Source organism: Artemia franciscana, chromosome 21 (assembly GCF_032884065.1).
Source record: "Artemia franciscana chromosome 21, ASM3288406v1, whole genome shotgun sequence".
Taxonomy (NCBI): Eukaryota; Metazoa; Arthropoda; class Branchiopoda; order Anostraca; family Artemiidae; genus Artemia; species Artemia franciscana.
In genome coordinates, this window is record NC_088883.1 from 32,755,264 (window position 1) to 32,774,289 (window position 19,026).

The 19,026-nt window shown below is 33.7% G+C and overlaps 1 protein-coding gene across 2 annotated transcripts in view; it reads left to right on the forward strand.

The window, feature by feature from the left end:
- The window catches only part of LOC136040937 (large ribosomal subunit protein uL15m-like), an 82,480-nt gene that overhangs the window by 37,905 nt on the left and 25,549 nt on the right, over window positions 1-19,026 (forward strand). Inside the window, exons 6-7 of one of the 2 annotated variants that reach the window (XM_065725369.1) lie at window positions 2,343-2,502; window positions 10,125-10,477. The exons of the other annotated variant lie outside the window; for it this stretch is intronic. Of the exons in view, the coding sequence (XP_065581441.1) occupies window positions 2,343-2,502; window positions 10,125-10,243 (279 nt within the window). The 3' untranslated portion in view covers window positions 10,244-10,477. Of the gene's footprint in view, window positions 1-2,342; window positions 2,503-10,124; window positions 10,478-19,026 lie in introns of those variants that run through there. 2 annotated transcript variants of the gene reach the window in all.

Here is a 19,026-nt window from a genome sequence, read left to right on the forward strand (position 1 = left end):
GCTTATTTTTTTTACCGAGTGACGAAAAATATGGGGGGTATCCCCCCTTCCCCTTTATTTGAGGGTCCTGTTTGAGGAGTTGCCCTTCGGCCACTTTTGACTCTTATTAATGGCGCTAGAATTCTGATTTACAATCTAATAAGCCCCCTCCGAAGTTTATAGGACCATCCCTTCCATAAATGCCTTTTATGCCCCTGGAGCACATTTATTCACAACACTTTCTCTGAGCTCTTGGGGGATGTGTTATCCTTGGAGTTTTTGTTATATGATCTTCTGTCTATCTTGAACAAATGACTATATAAATATTGATAGAACGTATTTGGGGAAAAAAGAGGGGGAGGGCGTAGTTGCCTTCGGATCACTTTTGATTCTTAAAAACAAAATTATAACTTTCAATTTTCTAATTCTTTGAGTCCCCTCAGAAGTTGTACAACCACCTCTTCCTTAAAATTATGCCCCAGGACATAAGTTACAACATTTCCCCCAGGATTTGGAGGGAGGTTATGTTGACCTCGAAGTTTTGCAACTGATAGTTAGATTATTTCAAACAAACTGGCTATCTCAAAAATTCGATCAGATGCATTTGGGGAAAACAGGGTGTGTGTGGGAGGGATAGATGCCCTCTGTTCCTTTATGACTCATAAAAATATAACTAGAACTCTCAATTTCCGATCAAATGAGCCCCTTCTGAAGCTTAAACGTCCATTCCTTTTGTGGAAACTTATATGCCCCCGGGACATAGCATAAAACACTTGCTCCAGGCCTTTGGGGGTGGGGGGGGGTATCGACCCAAGATTTTTCGTTATCTGACTTTTGAACTATTTTTAACAAAATGGCTTTCTCAAATTTTTGTCGGATGAGTTTGGGGAAAAGGGAAGCGAGAGGGGGGGGGGGGGCTAATTTCCCTCTGATCTTTTTTTTACTCTTAAAACGTGAACAAGAATTTTTAATTTTTTATCAAATGAGCCCCCACCTGATTAAAACGCCTGCCCCGGGGGGGGGGGGGTTGTCACTGGAGTTTTGTTTTCTGATCTTTAAACTATTTTTAACAAAATGACTAAATTTTTATCGGATGGGTTTGGGAAAAAAAAGGGTGTGGGGAGGGGGCTAGTTGCCTTCAGATCTCTTTTGACTTAAAAAATTGAACCAAAACCTTCAATTTTCAATCAAATGAGCCCTCTCTGAATTTTATACTGGCATCCTTTCCATAAGAACCATATATGTCCCAGGGCATAACTTACAACGCTTGACCCTGGGCCTTGGAAGGCTGTGTCGACACCGGAGTTTTTATTACCTGACCTCTGAACTATTTTTAACAAAATGGCTATCTCATAATTTTTATTTGATGCATTTGGGGAAAAGGTGTAGGAGGGGGGGATATTTGCCCTCCGATCTCTTTTACTCTTTTAAAGTGAACAAGAACTTTCAACTTATATCCAAATGAACCCTCTCTGAAGCTAATACGAGTATCCCTTCCATAAGAATCATATATGGCTCCAGAGCATAAATTATAGCGCTTGTGCCGGGTTCTGGAGGGTTTTGTTCTCACCGGAGTTTTTGTTATCTGACTTTTGAACTGTTTTAACAAAATGGCTATCATAAAAAAATTTATCTGATGTATGTGGGGGAGAAAGGGCGTGGAGAGGGGGGCTAGTTGCCCCCGATCACTTTTGAGTCTTAAAAATGGCACTAGAACTTCCGATATCCTATTGAATGAATCCTCTCCGAAGTTTATACGACCACCCATTCCATATGAAATGCCTCTGGGGAAAAAATAGTAAAAACAAAACATGGTAGCCGTATGGCCTTTGCTATAGGCAACGCTATAGCTTTGCCTCTGACCTATACTTCAACTTACCTTCTACACAAATCCCAATTTTAAGCTAAACTGTCCAGTAACTCTTCTAGTTAAAACAGGAAAAACCGAAATTATTTAAAAATTCAGTCCTTGAAAGTGAAATCTTTGATAAAAAGATTTTTTAAGTTTGATGAAAAAAAGAAACTTCCTCAAAGTAAAAGTTTCGAAAAAAAAATCTATACTGTCATCTAAATTTGGTGTCTAACTTTATTGTTCTCTTTTTTAAAAAATACTTACTTCATTGAGAGTTTGTTGGATAAACTATCATCCAGCTTTAATAACCTTAACATAGGCTTGTTTTCTGTGGTGACGACTGAACTATCAGATCGTAGTTGGGGAGATCTTAATCACGAATGCTGCAGTATATGCACCAGGCAGCTTGACGGGTGAAATTTTATTCGAATGGGACTTTCTAAAAACTTCCATGTCAGATTTTTTCTTCTTAGCTTGATGAAATCCCTTAAATCTTGGCTATTTTTTCTAGGGAGCTGATTGCTTCGATGCCAAAATCAATTTGGAAGTACAGTATGCTCCTGAGCATGTTATCGCTGCAGTTGAGAAAAACGGTGGTATTATCACGACTGCATTTTATGATGCGATGAGTTTACAAGCGGCCGTAGATCCAGAAGCCTTTTTTAATAGAGGTATTTATTTTTTTATCTTTTTATTTTATTTTTTTTTTATTTTTTTTAGTATTTTAAAATGGGAGACTATTAATGATTTGTAAATTACCGTCTTAAAGATGATTCTCCCTTAAGTGCATTGTACTAAAGTAAATTTGGTTTCGGGCATTGCTTAAAACACTGAGAATAAAGAAATTTAATCTAATTATCTGAATAAGATTGATTATCAGGGAAAACAGTCGTTCAATTTTTAGTGAAAATGATCCTCATATTACGTTATTCAGTTTGGTTTTACCGGGGGCTATTATACAAAAAAAAAGTGTTGGAAAAATTAGGTAAAAACATATGGTACCAAACAACTTTAAGATGGTATTGCCTTACTTTTAAGGTGTATTTAGGGGCTTATCCAGGGGGATGGTTTTACCGACAGGTGCCTCTCTCCCCCAGAAGGTTGAGAATTTTACCAACTACAAAGTAGAGGGGTGAAAACCACAAACGTGGAAGCTTAAGTTTTGTTGGTGCACATCCTTGCCCAAGCACCAATTCTGTATCTGACCTTAGTTGAAGTTGTCTCTCGGAAACAATATATTGTTAATCTTGAATATTTACACATGAAAAGTGTTGTCGAGCTTGAGTGATAGGTTTTGGTGATTCGTTTGCAACGTTCAGCGCGGCAACGCTGTCGGAAAATGCCGTAAAAACTTCTTAATTTTACATCACCCAAAAGAATAATTTAATACAAAATCGCTGTTTTCAGGTATGAATAGACCTAAGATGAGTGAAGGGGAAAACATTTTTATTTTCACATTTTCAAAAAAAATTCTTTTTTATTTTTAAATAAAAGATCGGTATTTTGATGGTCTTTGTTCTCAAAATTCGTGCAAATTTAAGAGAAAAATGTAAGGTAATTGGTTTTCCGTGTATCCCACACCTGGGTCCACTACTTCATTCTTTTGATTGACTTATAAAATTAGTTTTACTGATTCGTTTGCAGGATTCAGCGCGGCAACGCTGTTGGAAAATACCTTAAAAACCTCTTAATTTTATATCAACTAAAAGAATAATTAAAAAACGAAAATCGCTGTTTTCAGGTATGAATAGACCTAAGATGGGTGAAGGGGAAAACATTTTTATTTTCGAATTTTCAAATTCGTTTTCGTATTTATATTGTAAAATAAAATATCTTTATTTTGGTGGTCTTAGCACTCTAAAATTTGTATAAATATAAGGGAAAAGTGTAAGGTAGTTGGTTCCCTTGTATCCCACACCTGGATCCACTAATACATTTTCTTGATTGACTTATAAAATTAGTTTTGGTGATTCGTTTGCAGGGTTCAGCGCGGCAACGCTGTCGGAAAATGTCTTAAAAACCTCTTAGTTTGATAACAACTAAAAGAATAATTTAATACAAAATCGCTGTTTTCATGTATGAATAGACCTAAGATGAGTGAAGGGGCAAAATTTTATTTTTGAATTTTAAATATTTTTTTTGTTTTTTAAATTTAAGGTCTGTATTTTGATGGTCCTAGCACTTACAATCCGTATAAATGTAAGGGGAAAATGTAAGGTAGTTGGTTCCCTTGTATCCCACCCCTGGATCGACTACTTCATTATCTTGATTGACTTATAAATTTAGTTTTGCAGATTCGTTTGCAGGGTTCAGCGCGGCAGTGCTGTCGGAAAAAGCCTTAAAAACCTCTTAGTTTTATATCACCTAAAAGAATAATATATTAAGAAATATCGCTGTTTTCAGGCGTGAAAAGACCTAAGATGAATGAAGGGGCAAACAAATTTTATTTTTGAATTTTCCTTTTTTTTTAAGTCTTTAGTTTGATGGTCTTAGCACTTAAAATCTGTATAAATGTAAGGGGGAAATGTAATATGTAAAGGGGGAAATGTAATGTAAAGGCGGATATCCCTGAATCTCACACATGGATTCACTACTAAATTATCTTGATTGACTTATAAAATCAGTTTTGCTGATTTATTTGCAGGGTTCAGTGTAGTAATAATAGCGGGAAATGCCTTAAAAACTCTTTATTTTATACCAACTGAAAGAATAATTTAATACAAAATTACTGTTTCAGGTATGAATAGACCTAAGATGAGTGAAGGGGCAAAAAATTTTATTTTCGAATTTTCAAATTTATTTTGTATTTTATTTTTAAACAAAAGATCTTTATTTTGATGGTCTTAGACCTTTAAATTCTTATAAATGTAGGGTAATTGGTTTTCCCTGTATCCCACACCTGGATCCACTACTATATTCCCTTGATTGACTTATAAAATTAGTTTTGCTGATTCGCTTGCAGGAATTTTTTTTTATAATTTTCAAATAAAAGATCTTTATTTTGATACTCTTAGCAGTCTAGAATTCGTATAAATGTAAAGAGAAAACGTAAGATAGTTGGTTTTCCCTCTGTCCAAACCTGGATCTACAACTACATTCTCTTGATTAACTTATAAAAATACGCCATAGACATAAAACAAGGAAAATAAAGACACTTTTCATCGCAGAAAAGTAGTTAGTGCTTCTTTTACTTATTCAGGGCATAATTAAAATAGGATCATAAAATTATTGACTTAATTTAACTATCAGTCAAGTACTTTATTAATACCTTAATTAATTCTCATTGGTATTTTAATCTATATCTTCCAATTATCATTGTTGTGGGAAAAAAAACAATAAATTGGGGGAGTTTTTAAGCAGTGTAAGCTTACACGGAATTGCAAGAGGTGTCTGTATTGGCTGCAATTCTCCGTTAAACGTACGATTTTCTGACAAAACTAAAACCGTAACTTGCACCAATAGGACAAGATACTTATATAATTTTTTATTAGTTTCATGTCTATCCCTTAGCAGAGTCACAACTATGATATTTCTTAGAATTTTCCTTGGAGAATAATCTCAGCTTGCTAGAAAAATGAAACATTTTCTAATTTGTTTATTTTGTATATTTTTTCAACATATTTTTCAACCTAAGAAAAATCAAAGCACATTTCAGAAATGTCATTCGGTAAGTGGATAAGGCTAAATATCAGCTATCAAATGATGACATAGTATTATCTTAAGCTGAGACATATAAACGTATAAGTAGGATTGCTGAAAAACAAACTTCCAAAAACTTGTGCATGGAAAATGAACTTACCAAGGTAAAAAAAGAGGGGGTGGAAGAATGCAGGACTGGGCTTATAGTCCCTACAGGTGGTGCCGATATCCGTTTCATGATCCTTCGGCTAGGAAGTGCAATGGGGGAGGGGGCATCCAGGGCATGAAAATAAATACTTTTCTTGTCTCCTAGACCCATTGTAGGTCTATGCATACCTTAAAAACCGCAATTTTTTAAGAGGTTTCTTTGGTTGTTTCAAAATAATGAAGTTTCAAGGGTAGCATCTAATTTTAAACAGTGTTGCTGCCATCAACTATCAAATAATTAAGTGAAATTAGTTAGTTAAATTTGGTAATCTTGTTCGGCCGTTAAAATTTCCAAATTATCATCTGTTGATTTCCGAAGACAAATAAACCTTCAAAAGAAACCTTCACCTTCTAAAGCTGTCCGGTGCCATATATTCTGTCACTTATTTTTGCTGGTTTTTTACCAAGGTTTCTTCTCTTGCCAAAAACGGCATAAGTGCATATCAGTCTTTTTCGTTATTCAGATTCATTTATTTTCCAATCATATATACTTAACATACTAAATATAGAATTATCTTGGAGAGAGACAAGCTCGTTTTGCGCAGATATAAAAAGAGAAGTGATAGATGGATCTTCAATAATAATGAAAGACTTTACAAGCAAAAATATTAGAGAAAGTCTATGAACGTCAGGCTAACTGCTCACCTCGCCACAGCAGACATCCCACCTGACAATTCATCAAGAAAAAAGGTTCAACCAGCAATCAGACCAGAAGAGGGATGTCAAGACCCGAGAGAAACGCCAATAAATAAAATGAAAATAATATTTGACCCATAATTATCCAAAAGGAATGATTTTATGTTACTTATTGAAATTCTAAACAACCCGCCAAAATTGAAACTAGGCTCATATTGGTTTGTTACAGCAGCCACACTATTTCGCACAGAGCTGAGTTGAAGCGGACTATACATGTCAATTTGGCACTGATTGTTGCATGTCGCATTTTGGTTTCCTAAATCGTGTTAACAGCAGTAGCAGTAGCACCACAGGGTGGGTGCCACTTTAAGATACGTTACGCGTCCTGTTCTTTTAATTTGATGCTCATATCCTAAAACAATCCCATACACTATCTGGCAGAGAGACAAGTTCGGTTTGCATAGGTATAAAAAGCAGCCGCAATATTTCTTAGAGAGTTGAGCTGAAACGGACTATGAATCTCAGTTTGGCATAAAATGTATTTTGCCGTATTTTTGTTTTCCTCGATTGTGTTAAAAGTGGATGTGGTATCGTCACAGGTCGGCTGCCATTTTTAAGTACGTTGCCTGTCCTATTTTTTGAAACTGAGGCTCATATCCCAGACCTCTACATATATCTTGCAGAGAGACCAGTTCCAGTTCTAAAAATTTGTATACAGAGTATATGAACTACTAATTAGTCCTTTTATCCCTTTGACTCTCCAAAAATTATCATCAGATATTCAGAAATCCATCATCCTCGTATGCAACTAAGTCCTTGTAATAAGCAAATCATCTTGTCCGTTAATAACCAATAACCCCAAGTAAAGCCCTTAATTCTATTGATGGGCTGTGGGAAGTGTGGGTACTTGAGTTATCTCCAGCAGTTTAAGGCCTATAGGCTGGTCGGTACCAACACGGTTCTTCACACTCACTCCCGCTCTCTAAATAACACTTTTTTATTGTCTTCATTGTGCATTAGTAATCACTAATCAATTTGTCTCTTCTTTAAGATTTCGATAGATGCCTTAAAAATCTTTCTATCAATGAACCAAGGCAGGTTAGAATTCAGGATTGCAGTGTAGGCATTTGGTATATTAGCCATGTGGCAGAGGTGTTTAAGGGAAATAATCTCCACACTCAGTGGCTGACAATCGAATAAGACATGCTGGATAGTTTCATCGGTTGAGAAGCAGTCGTGACTTAGAAGGGAGTGATGTAACTTCCAATTAAATAAAAAACTATTAATAAGAAGGGCACCTGATTTCAGACGGTAATATAGCACTGTGTGTAATCTAGTATGAAAAGGAGGTAAAGAAATTTACTTTGATTAACGTTAAATCTTTGTCTAATAATGTTTCGTAAATTGAGTTTAGAGGGAGGACTTGGTTTTAACAAAGAAGCTTTGGCTGCTAGTAAATCAGCAGTACAATTATATTTGATGCCTTTATGGCTTTGAACATGTCGAAAATAAATCATATTGTCTTTAGCCGGAAGGTTCAAAAGCTGTCTTCTAAAGTTGAATAAGTCCTTATCATTGGTAATTCTGTTAATTTTTTTGAGCAACAGTATTGCTGATTTGGAGTAGGAAAGACAGAACATTGTCGTCTACGGTGCTATAATTTATGAGAACATCTGAGGCCAGGCGACTGGCACATAATTCAGCGGACAAAATGAAAAATCTCAAAAGAAGGGGAGAAAAAAGGTTAATGGCCAATGATGGAATACATGTTCCTGCTCCAACTTTCTCAACCTGGATAGACCCATCTGATTAGATTTTCCTGTGATTAGGGTACAACTTCGAAATCTGTTTAGCCAGTAAAGTCTGGATCTCATAATTGGGAATTTGGTTTTTATTTATTGGAATAGGTTTTGCTTGACAAATAGGTAGACTCATTTCCCAAGGAAGAGTGTCAGTAAAGGGGTACGCATAAGGGGAATACTGACTCCAATTTGGGACCTCCAGTTAAGGTTTAGGTCCTAATGAATGCAAGGTAAATAGCGAATACTCCTTTGTGGTAGGAGTGATGGAAACTTTGGCCAAGTTTTTACATTCGTTTCTTGCTGTAACCCTTATTCATTCAATTGGCTGGGTTAAAAAACAAATAAAATATAACGCTTTACCCGGACCCCCTCTTACTCCATCAAAGTCTCCAGGAAGTTCCCGTTTCCTTTAAATCTTTCTTTATGATATTCTCCCACTCCAGACGAGGACAACCTTAAAGCATTCATTAGATGAAATTGTATTATTGGATATTTTACTATTTTTATTCTTTCACTGTCATGTAAGTGTAGACCAGCATAGAATAGTAAAGGCGACTGTAGGACTGAGATCTACCAGCCAAAAAAGGGATAGAGTATAATAAATCTTAGGGGAAAACCACCTTAGCGAAATTTCACAGAAACATTTCTTGAGATACGGAACATGAAAGTGTAACCACTGTGAACAACATTGCCATTGTTCGAAAAATGTTTTTTTAAGTGTTCGCTACAGTAGGAATGGTACAACCCATAGCTGACAAACGAGCACTTGAGAGAGATGAATCGGTGCTTAAGCTAAAAACGTGTCATTGACAAAGGGGGCCTCCAAGTCCATGAGTTTTGCCAAAATTGCGAACCAGTTGTGATTCTATTGTTTTAGTTCTTGAGCACTTAAAGAAACAGAATTAGGACAAAATATTAAATTAAAATAATTAAGTTCTAAGCACAGCATTGTTTGCTTTTAGTATGCTTTAATGCTTCTGTTTAGGCACAATTCAAGCTCAAAACAAAAACTCTTATTGAAAAGAAACAAAAGAAATAAATCAATCTGATTTATTGTCAAATAAATTTCAAAGTCAAATAAATTTGAGTAGTTTATGCATTTTTGGGCAAAGTTATGTAGCATTAGCTTGTATACTTACTGAGTTTACTTATGTGGCAAACGCGTATTTAAATGTGTTAGTATCAAATTAGATTAAAGTTTAGATTAAATTAATTAGATTAAATTAAATGTGTTAGTATAAAGCAAATCAGTATGCATCTTTCGCCTCGAATAGAATATGAACACTGGTTCTGTCGAAATATCTGCTTTATTGCTGTTATTCAGTGGCTTTTTTTTTGTGAATCCAGCACTTTTGTCGACTGAAGCGACAAAAATTGCTGCAACACTTCGCTTCGCTCAAGCAATGTAATTATGCGTTTTCTCGTACCAACTTTTATTGCTCTTGGTTTAATTTGGTTTTTCATCTGCTATATCCAAGCAAACTTTTATATACTGTTTTTTTTTCTTTTTTTCGAAAGTGTAATTTTTTCTTGCCAGTCGTGTAGCTAGGAGGGTAAGGGCAACGGTTCTTTCCGGAAAAAGCCTCTGATGGGGTACCAAACTGAGTTTTTTTCGTTAATACTGTGACCCGTTTATGTTTTGGTAGTGATTGTGCGGGTGGGGTGCGAAACCAACATTAATCGTTGTTGCTGAAAACCCCAGCTAAGTGTCTGGCTCTAGCTTGAAATATGCCAATCGTTTATATTTCTAGCAGCTTTGCAGTAGCACACAAATAAACTGATTGGCCCCAGGGTTGTGAGAACATTGTGGAATACCACTAATTGCAAATTTTAAGAGCCATACTATGGTAGTTAAAAACATTTGCGAAAATATTTGCGTGAGACTTGGTACAATAGCTAACCGCCATGATATCGTTGGAATAGGAATTTTTTGAATCGATAACAGTCAATATTGCAAAATTTATTTAAAAAATAATATTGTAGTATTTGACATTATTTGGTATTTTCAGGTGTTCCCATACCCAAGCGTATGCTTCCACCCCATGATGCACTAGTCCAATATAGCGACCCGAAGCAGCGTGGGTATTTAGCAGATCCTGACAAGATTGCCGAAGAAAGATTTATTTAATCCCAGAAATATGGATATGAATTGCCAAAATTAAGTCAAGATCCCCTAAAGGATATGTTGTTGAGACGGAAAGATCCTAGACAAGTTTTCTATGGCTTGATGCCCGGTTGCTTTGTCAGTCTTCGAGATAAGAAAGTATTTGCTCCAAAAGATGAAGAGTTGAAGCGATTCTATGAAATAAACTAATAGTATTGTATTAAAATAATGGATTTTAGTAAAACTTATTTAATTAGATGATTACCTGTGGCACATGGCATTAGATGATTCTAGGGTTGGTGGAAATTAGATGGCAGCATCTGCACACGAAAAGCGCCTGATTTTTGCTTAAAAAAGTTTCGGGAAAATTTGGGCCTAAATAATACCTTAACCTCTTGATCATTCTCTCCTATGAAGCTTAGACCTATGGCAGGCATGTAGACAGGATTCTTGGGGGGGGTGGAGGTGATTAAACAAAAACTTTGGTATTTCATTATTTGAGAAAAACAAGCTTGTGAAACCTGAAAAATTTGGAACTTTTTGGGCCCTGGGTGCATCACTAACTGGAACCATGTTTTCGTTGTGTTCGAAATGTTCAATATTTGATTTTAAAATGATGTAAAATAAACTGAAAATGACATAAATTGAATGGATGAGATAGGTGGGGCAGAACCGGCAACTACTATACTATTCTTAGAGCTCTACTCTTTGTGTCTTTTTAAGGAACACAGATGCATAATTGGAGCTTCGTTCATTAGTATCTTAAGGGTGCTTTACGTTTATGACCTCAAATTCGATGGGTGAAAAGGTGTACTTTTCTTTATTCATTTGTCTTGTTTGTTTTCTACAAGAGTGTGTTTTTTATTTTTAAATTGATACATATTTTTGACAAATGGCTCATTCATGTCAGAGGTTATTTACAAGTTATTGACCTACTTTAGAATCACTGGTCTCAAATCACTTTTGAATTTGTTGAAGCTAGGAGGCATATACCTCCTGTCTGTTTAAAGAAAATGGATGGGCATAGGCAAGTTTTTTTTCTCTAGCACCCTAGGGCCATGATAATACAAAACAAACATAACATTAACTTTTAAATACCTGACATTGCATGAACGTAACAGAAAAAAGAACAAAATTACAAAATTTTACTTCGTGCTCCATTACCAACCTGAACAATTGTCCTAAATTTCAAATTCTGCAAAACATTCATCCCTCATCACACTCACCTGTCACTTCTCAACAAACCTACACTTTTCATACTCTTCATTTCCATGCACACATATATCTCATGACCAACACTCTTCTATACGTCCACACATCAGGCTAAGGTAAGGATCAACTTACTTACAATTCGATCTTACATTTAATAGTTTAAAAGAAGCCTTCTGTGGCTAAGTCAGTACTTAAATATTTTTTTGCATTTTTGAACAACCTAAAGTTGTTAAAATAGGGAAGCTTGAGACTCTAACCGGCCAAGACTTATAGGCTTAGGTCATATTTTTTGCCTGTGAGTCCAAGCCAATTCAGTCCACCATTTTGCATACATGACCAGTGGACATTATCCGTATGAGTCAACCCAAAAATCTTGATCCTCCCTTAGTTTTATGACTATCTACCTTAGATCTGCTTTAGGATGGATTGATGAATGATATACTGTCTGTAAAAAGTGGAAAGACATAATTTTTATGCAATCCTGAAAAAGGCTTATGCCAAATTTGCCTCTCACTTAGAGTATCTGTATTGGCTTTTTCTCCAATTAGCCATGGCTTGATGGCAACTAGATTTTAATTCAAGCTTGTATTAGGGTCTCACAAATCATTTGTGACAGCAGTACGCCTAGATTGGCTTAGCTTCTTTCTAAAATGCTTTAAAAAAGCAGGGATTTTAAAGCCATTTTACTTATCAGCAAGAAGAATATTTAGACGATTTTCTAAACTTTGTACATTTTTAAGACAAATTTCAGAAAAAAATTCACAGCTTTGATACGGTTCTATGCCAGCTTTAATGAATTCCACAGCAGCAATTGCTAAACGTAACTTTGAGGTTCCTGATGTGACACCCTTTGCTTCAGCTTTTAGCTGGAGTCGAAGAATTAAGAGTCACTTTTCTCCTCTAGCAATGCTTGTCTTGCTGCATCCAGAAGTCTCCTTTCCATTTTCGTTGTGGTTGAAATTCTATATTGCTGATTTAAATTCTATTTGTGGTTTGAAATTTTATCTGACCAAGGAAAACTCTTATAAACTGTTTTTCAGTCAAAAGGACATTTTTAGAATGACAAAACAAAACATATTATAAGAGTAAAACCAAGAATATCTTTGTAGATCTAAGAACGATAAATGGCGAGAACGAAAACAGCTAATGTCTAAGATAGATACCTAAATTTTCCCCAATTTAAAACGTTGAGGATAAACAACCTGACCGTTCACATTGGGCTTGGTCGTAGTCTTAGTCATAACTATGACTATTACTAGGCAAAAACTTCTTGCTCACATGGGTCTCAAAGTCCCAGGCGCAATAATATTTCAATTTGGATCAACTCACCAGCATCTAAGACTAGGTTTCGACCAAAAATATCAATGATTAGTTGCAAGAAATTTGACAGGAATGGAGGTTTAGCAAGTAGCACAGAAATGGAGTGGCATAACATATTTTCTTGAAGAACTTATTGTGCATTCGGAGAACAGAAGATATCTGTATGATAAAACCGAGAAAAATTACAAGAATACTTCGATGAAGTAAAACTCATTGATCTTTGAAAATTACCTTTGTGCATATCCTTCTTTTGTTTTGGTAGCTTGTCTTACCATAAGCATGTATAGTCCGAATCAAGACAAAACTTTACTTAAAACACCCAGTCCCGAACCTCCTCATCACTATTTTTCAACTTTCAATTCTTGTGACAAATTCATAAGCCGTGATTAGTCGGTTTCATAGAACCAGGCTAAAGAAAGAACGCTCCATCTGAACAGGGAAGCTTGTAAACTAGGGGCAAGGACGACTATATCTAAGCCCCATTTGACTGGCCTCTAATAGATGATCATATCTTACTCTGTTAAATAAAACCTGATTCTCAATCATGTGGTAAAGACCATTTTTGATCAACGCATTTCAGAATATAGTCCTAATCATAGGAAAATTTATCTACAAAGATTTTTTCATGGTGATAAAGCTGGAGCAACTACTTTCCTCTATTATATAGGTCATTGGTATTGCCAATTTTAATAATATTTTGTAGCAAAAGTCTTGCAGATTTATAGTCAGCTAATATTTTTCAGAATTTAAGTGATAAACTTATGAGAATATGGTCAAGGAATCAAGGAATTAGCTTTGTTTTTGATCACCGTTCAAACGCATCGAATTTGAGGTCAGAAACATAAGGCACCCTTAAGATACTAATGAACAAAGCTTCAATTATACATATGTGTTCCTTAAAAAGACAGAAGGAGTAAAGCTCTAAGAATAGTATAGTAGTTCCGGTTCTGCCCCATCTATCTCATTCATTCAATTTATATCATTCTCAGTTTATTTAACATCAAATATTGAACATTTTCCATCACTACATACAACATGAAAACAAAGTCTGGTCTCATTTGTGTACTTTTTCACGATATGAACACGGGTTTTAGGCCCAACTTCGATCACCTTATCAATTTACTCCCTTTTCAATTGAATTCAAACCATTTTAAATGAAAATTTCGACATTTATATAATTTCTCATCAGGAGCTTTAAGATCAAAACAGGTCTTGTGAAAATAGAATTTGTGAAATAAGACTTTAATTATATTCCATTTTTCCTCTACTACTGATAAAATGTAATAACTTAATATGAATTAATGTTTATTGAATAGTTCAATATCAGTATCTAAATAATTGTTATAATCTTTTTCTTTTCTTTCTATAACCTTTAAAATCATACCTTTATCTATTTCATTAGATTTCTTTTCATGATCTGGTGCTTTAGAATCACAACGCTTAGGTGCAAATAGATCAGCTATTTTACCGTTAAAATCAACACTGACAACGCTTCTCTTTCCATATTTAGTTTGTAACACGTTTCATTGCTTTAATCGTGTATTCCATTCTAATGTCTAAATCTTCTCTCCTAATAGTTCGATTTTTATTTTCCATTGTCATTTCGCTTAAAAGTTTCTCCATTTATTATTAAATAATTTTATTAAACAAATTTCCAAATCAAAAATAATTTATATATTAACATATAATTTACTATCAGTGACTTCAATGTTCGCTTTCTAGATCTTCTTGTGAATATTTATATTCATTTACTCTCGTTTCAATTCTATTAGTGTTCGTATGGTCAAATATCATCTTGTTTTGCGTATAATTGTCATATTTTTTTCAGATTTCTCTAACACAAAAGCAATTTTAGTTGTATTATAGCGTTCACTGACTACCCTCCATGTTTTTTTTGTTAAAGTAGTCGATTATTTGTTAAAGTAGCTTCATCAGTATTTCGTATATTTGTTCCATCCATTCGGGTTATTTTCACTTTTACATAAAGATAATCATCATTTAGCATAAATGAAATATTTCCCAATAAGAAGAAATCACTTGATTGACTGCCATTTATATACGGAAAAAATTACAAAATAAACTTTAAAAGGTTTTCAAACAAAGGAGGCAGATCTATGATTGTCCCTGAGGTTGTCATCAAGAGCATCACCGGGGGTGTAGTTTAAGTCCCTTTCCCAAACTCATTGCATCAAATAAGCCTTTCCCTCGGTTCATCAAGATGTTTCTTGAAGTATCTCTTATTAATTGAAATTATATCAATTAGAGATCTCATATCATTTAACTCTCTTTTATTATAATTTATCCAATATGCTCCGTATTTAATCGCTCTATTTTTAAATAGTTCAAGTCGATGTTTAATCATAGTCATACACATGGAACATACTTCATCTTTTGTATTTTTATGAAAATCTTGAATAGTTGAGAATTGGTGATATTTTAAAGATATAACCAATCCCGCTACCACACTGTTATATAATAATTGTTTCTTATTGACCAGTTTTGTTAAATAATTTCATGAAACTTTTTTCAAATCCAAACATATTCAATATTCATATTCTCTCCATTCAGGTCAATTAATCTACCTAAAAGATCGGTTATAGCCATTTTTAGAGCAAGATATATTCCTTTTGATTGATTGGAAGATAGGTCTATAGGAGCCTAACAGAGTAGCGTTCCAGGTTCTGTTTTTGAAGGGAAACTCCATATCACATCAGAGATTGTATTCCAATTCACAATGGAACTATCCACTAATGAGCAGTGAATAAGTATTTCATCAAAATTCCTTGTAGTATTGGTAATTTTAGTACCTTTACTATATTTACTACTAGTTCAGCTTCATTTTCAAATCCTAGAATAATACATAAATCACTATTAAAGAAAAAAGTACAATTCTCTCAAAATATTAACAAATTTCAATACTGCTAGATTGTATGATATACTGATTGGGCATCGATCCAGGGATAAATTGAAATAACCAGTTAAGAAATAATTTAAAACATCTTCGTCATACAACCCATTGGGTATAACAACGTCAACCCATTCGTCCTTAGTTTTTCCAACGTATTGTTTTTGAATACCGTAGCGTAAATTGAGTAAACGCTATTTCGTAATCAGAGTTTAAATTTAACTTGATCGGATTACTTGTACAAGATTGTTCGATTTCTCTTTTGTTACCACTAATGATAATAAAAACCATTTATTAGAAAAGTATTTTTCTTCATAAAATTCAAATTCTGAGATAGCTGTTATAAATAGTATTATAGTCATTTTTCTTATTTATTTTAGAAAAATCAGTCGAGCAGGTCAAGAGCTTCATTTTCACTTTATTAGATGTATTTCCAGTAACTCTGCTGCCTAGAAAACTGTATAAATTTTCAATCAAATCATTTCCAGTGATGTAAATCCCAGTTCCTTGCTGAAGTTGTAAGCTATCTTTAATAGCTTTTAACCTTCTTCTGTAGATTTTTACGAACTGAGACTCTTTTCCCAATTCACTAGATTTCACACCTTTCATCTTTCCTTCATATCTTTGATGAAGTGTTCCTGATTCATGTTTGGCCTCTTTTAAATACTGATTTTTTTAAAAATAAAAACTAGGCATTTCAAAATAGAATCCCTTAGAATCCCATAGTCCTTATTGATTTCCCTCAAAAGTTGTTTATATATCCCTGAATCAACATTGCAATTAAATTTGGTTAATTTGGAGGTAAAATAGCTTGACTGCAGTCAGCTTGATTACGTGCTTGAAAACTTGCTTTGTTGCTCAAGGATTGATCCAGTCGTTTAAGTCATCTTCTTAAGTTAGTGTCAATTTCATGTAGTTTATCAGTAATCATATTTGTAATGTTATCTTTAGCTTCAACGACTAGAGCACTCAACTTTTCAGCATAGTCACGAAATCCAGCTCGCTCTAAGGAAAGTTCTTGAGCTATATTTAATTGTGTTTCTCTACTTTTCAGCATACTCGCTAATAATTTTTTCCACTTTATAGGATTCATTCATAAAAAGAAAGTTTTTATTCAATAACTTTCAAGAGTCCTTTTTTATAAAAACCACCAGTAATTTCATCAGTTTTCTGACAGTTTTTACGTTATAGGGGTTGTATGTTGCGTATTGTGTAATGTGTATTGCGTAATGTGCTGCTATTTGAAGCACTGCAATTGTGTAATTTGGTAGGTAACCTTTATCAAAAATACCCTTCCTTATATTGATTAAAACCAAATCTCAAAAATTGAATTTCTTTTGGGATGGTTTCTGAACTTCGCCATCAAGAAGTAAATTAGTGTGCAGCTTGTTTTCATTTCCTTTTTGACTCACTTTTCCTCGTTGGTTTCATTTTGATGGATTGATGATAAGAATTGTTATAATGGTCAACAAAAGAGAGTAATACATATATCCAACGTTTTGTGTTGTTATGAATAAAATATTTCCATAGTTTCTCTTTGATTGTTCTATTAAACCATTCAACAGTTTGAGCTTCAAATTCACTTTCAGATGAGAATCAATGAATTTCATGACTCTTAACAATATTTGTACGTTTTTCACAGCAAATTCTTTACCTTTATCTGTTTGTATTTTTTTGATTTTCTATTTTTTGTATAAATCCGAGAAAATATTACTCATTTCCTTACCTGTTTTATGCTTTAATGAAATACACGAAGCATATTTACTAAAACAGTCTATGACTAAGAATATTATTATTCGTATCATTTCCACTTTTATACTGCTGCATTTCAGTCAAATCTGCTAGCCAGTGGTCATCGACACTATGAATGTAAACACGTCTTCTTTTAAATGAATTATAAGCTGGAATGTGTCACCAATCTCTGATAATTTTAAATAATAGAGTTCTACCAGTGTGTTCTCTATTTATTACATTTTAAATTATTAAACCAATCTAATTTATTAAATATATTAATAAACACTAACAGAACTCTACGTTCTCAAGAAAATTTCAAGAATAGTAAATATCGAGCAATAAATTCCTCAGGCTTAACTATTTATAATATTTGGAATTTTATTTCGTAAAATCAGCTCCTAATAATTGGCTGACATTGCAGAAGAGATTAAAAGTTGCTTTCATCGAGAATTAAACTTCGCCAAGATAAAAAATAAACTGTCTCATCACACAATTCATTAATTATGTGCAGCAGCGAAACTATTTGATATAAAAGCTATTGGTCGAAAAGATAAAGTTTTAAATAAAATAAATAATCATCTTAATAATAAGAAATTGCTTGAAAATAATCTAATTGAGTTAGAGCGTAATGCAAAGCGTCAAGATGATAAGAAACCCTACAATTTTAATATTATTCTAGATGTATTAACAGGGTTCGAAAATAAAATAATGAAAAATAACTAACCATTTCAGATTTACAAAATCATTTCTACACTATAAAAATAAAGATATTATTAAATTTAAAAATAAAATAAAATAAAAACATTCTAACTGCTGGAAATAATGACGAAGTGAAGAATAAAGCAAAAGCATATTTCGACAAACAACTTGAGATTAAGAAGAAAATGAAATAGGATACTCAAAACTCATTAGAGACTTAAGCAGTATAAAACTGCTAAAAAGATAGGAAAATTTACATTATGAATTCATTTATAAATAAGAAATAACCAGAGAAGCTTCAGATATCCCAGAGTACATGTTTAAAGAAGAGGAAAACAATATCTAAGCATTCAACGGATGAGAGAAAATTCCCTTTAAGTAGATATTTCAATGAAAGCAAATGGAGCTAGTTTGGACCACTGTTTGACTCTTTTGTTAGGGATTTGAAAAATAGAATTAATGATAGAGATAGTTATGGAGTTCAATTTACAGCCCATGGAATGTTTTATTCTCAGAATTATAATGAAGAATTAGAACTTATCCATTTTCATAGCTATTCCTGGATTTATAATAAAAATAGCGACATCGAGCAAAGCCATCCAAATAGTAATCACAGGAATAAACACACTAGTCATGGTGAATACACCCAGATCAGGTTTAAAATCAGTCAATGGAATTGATTACCGAATGACAAGATTGCCAAATTATGTTGGAAGTACTTATAAAGATACATATGATTAATTTACACTAATTTGATAATCATTATGTTTAAATTAAAGATTTAAGTAGGTTACTTGCATCTCAAATAGCTGAGAATGAGCATAAAATTCTTCTATCTAAATTCTGTGGAAGACAATTTAATGAACAAAAAAAAATTTTTAAACATAATAAAAAAGAAAATTCTGAAGATCCAGACATAATTATACCCGAACCAGGA